Genomic DNA, 2,878 nt, shown 5'->3' on the forward strand with positions numbered 1-2,878 from the left:
ATTATATACCACGGCACCCTAATAAAAATAATAATAAGAGCGTTAAACCGCGGAGAGAATGGTATGGGAATAATGTTCACCTTTCCGTGCGGCCACCCACGGTCGTCGTTGTGCGTGTACAGGTTGTTGCGGTATATGCGCGTGTTTTAGAATCCCCGTTTATAGAGAAACAACGATCAGTTGCTTTGTACGTGTACATGCATCGTTTGTCATTGCTCTTACTGACGATAGATTCTATTTGATTCTTAGAGTGACCAATTGAACTTTCCCTAAGATTAACTTGAAATTGTCTGAAAAATAGTCTAGTTCAAGTCTGCAACATTTTGATTCGATATAGAATGGCAAAGTCAAAGAATGGCAACACTCTGTGCCACAAAGTCTTTTTCACTTGTTAAGCAGAATGTGTCTATGAGTGGTTATACCGGTTATACATTTTACGTTAGAGAAACAATCACGGGACACTCATAGGGAGCACCCCTCGTCAAAATCAAGAGTCTATTATTATGACCATATGTTTACGCCACGATTGTATCTTGACAGAGAGGGACGAACGTGTGTTGGGGTGAAGGGGCACGGTGGTGCACCTGCTCGAACACAACAGCATGTGGATAAGAGCGCGTGGTGCGTGGGTAGAGCAAACATCACATGAATATGTGTCATTCTATAAACAGGATGGTACACCATGTTGCTTTATTGCCGATTATTTCGTATTTGGAATATTTCTCTTATCTTTCACCACTGCACGCAAAAATTCGATTACCTTTATTCGCGTGAATCTTGTTACTTAGTTAGTGTCAGTAAATTATAATATTAGGGAGCAATTTTTGCAATAACGTGAATCCAGATACGGTAAACGCCAAAGCCGTTATCCTTTTCTTAATTAATTAATTGTTAAGAAGAATATAATGTGACTTTGGCGTTCATCATATCCGGATAAACGGTATTGTAAAAACTCCTTATTTTTTAGATTTTATATATATATATATATATATAAATACTAAAAAAAATAATATATATATATATATATATATATTCCCCTTATTATAAGAAATCGTATGATTCTTTTGCAATATTCTTCAAATAATAAAATAATTCAAATAATAAAATAATTGTTAAACATTTCAATTTCAGAACGTGTTTGTAATTGTTTTATTAATTTATTAATCCTTTTACGTTTTTTAAATTTTAGATTTTGATCATTGAACTTTAAGCTTTCTTTGCCTACTGAACAATTCTGACAAGTAGTTAAAAAAAACGACTGAAGAAAATGATAACGGTGAATGAAAAGAAGTCTCCGTTAGTAATTTAAATTGGAAAATTGTGATATAATAAAAATCTTGGCTTTTCATTACATCAAACTTTCTCAAGGAAAATCTCTCGAGCAAAGTCGACAGAGACGGAATCGTAAAGAGTATCAAATAGAATCCTTTAGAAATCTAATATACTTATGTTCCCTCACTTTTCGATGATATCATAAAAAAAAAAGGTTTCGAGTTAAGCATTTGAGTTAGACGGCCGGATATACCATGTCGGCTTAAATTAACATCATTGGCGGATAACTGAAATCGACCGCGAAATATCCTACTACGCTGCGGGCCTCGTGCGGCGCGGCACGATTCCTTCTCCCTAGAAATGATGGTCTTAATAAAATTATCGTCAGGCCGAGTTTCGAGGACAAATCGACGTTTCAATTTTCTTAATGCGCTCATCTCCCCAATGGGGATATGCCCACGAACCCGGCATGGGTAGGAAGGATATGGTCCTGACGGTAGGTCGTAAGGATCAGGGCTGGATTATCGACTGTGTACCACGAGGGCGTAAAGTCCAAGCCTTAAAACCTCTGGATCTCGAAACACATTATCTTTACGCTTCAAAAGTCCCGAATGTTTGAAAATCAAGATGAAAAGTAATTCATTTAAACTTGATAACTTGATATTTTTGTTAGTCATTTGGCTAAATAAATTAAGGATTTAAGGGAACAGTGTTTCTAAAATTTTCTTAACTTTGTGAAACGAGAATATAGACACACAGATACAAAAATTTGTCCTAAAAAATGATAAAAAATGAAAATTTTGTTTTAAGAAGATTTTTAAAATAAGATAAGTATAATATTGACACGTGTTGTGAATCGTTAATATTAGGATCTATGTTATCTCGAGACTTGCACTTGTAAAGAAATATACGTATGCCTCTCGAATCGCTGTACTATAACGGGTATCGTGAAATTTAACAAGAGAGATGGCCGCACTCGAGTGTCAGCGACACGTGTCGCCACGTGCCGCCACGTGACCGACCTGCTACGCGCTATTTACTCTCATCCTTCCTTAAGTGCATTACTACTATTCCAATTATAGGGGTGGTAAATTAACATGTCACAGTATTCCGCCTCGGACCCTTTCGCTGTCCATTCCCTGTGATGTTCAACGCGTAACATAGTTGCGGATTTGATTTGTCATAATAGATTATCCAATCGCGAGCTTTTCATGTTCGACAAAGAATTTAAACCATACCGTATTTTAAACTCGCGATAATAAATTTCAATAGTAAAGTTAGAGCAATAATTATCAGCGAAATAATGGTAATTATATTAACAGCACAAATGTTTAATGCAAATCCGTTTTCCATTCTGCTTAATTTTCGGCAGGTATCTCGCTTGAGTGGTAGGAATATTAAAAATTACATTAAATTAATGTAACAAATATGTTTCTTTCTTCGTTATGCGTTATATTTGTAATATAAACACAACGTAAATTAAATTGAATTTAAAAAGCGCCAATTAGTAATATATTCGAAAATTGCTTATGACAAATTGATTTGTTTTATACTCATGACAACATATATATATATATATATATATATATATATATATATATATATA

At 34.7% G+C, this 2,878-nt stretch overlaps 1 protein-coding gene across 1 annotated transcript in view; it reads left to right on the forward strand.

Annotated features, from left to right (window-relative positions):
• Window positions 1-1,741: 1,741 nt before the first annotated feature.
• LOC105622798 (inhibitory POU protein) overlaps window positions 1,742-2,878 on the forward strand; it is a 40,420-nt gene continuing 39,283 nt past the window's right edge. Inside the window, exon 1 of the mRNA XM_012204209.1 lies at window positions 1,742-1,885. Coding sequence (XP_012059599.1) covers window positions 1,742-1,885 — 144 coding nt within the window. The remainder of the gene's footprint in view (window positions 1,886-2,878) is intronic.

Source organism: Atta cephalotes (genome assembly GCF_000143395.1).
Source record: "Atta cephalotes unplaced genomic scaffold scaffold00048, whole genome shotgun sequence".
Lineage (NCBI taxonomy): Eukaryota > Metazoa > Arthropoda > Insecta > Hymenoptera > Formicidae > Atta > Atta cephalotes.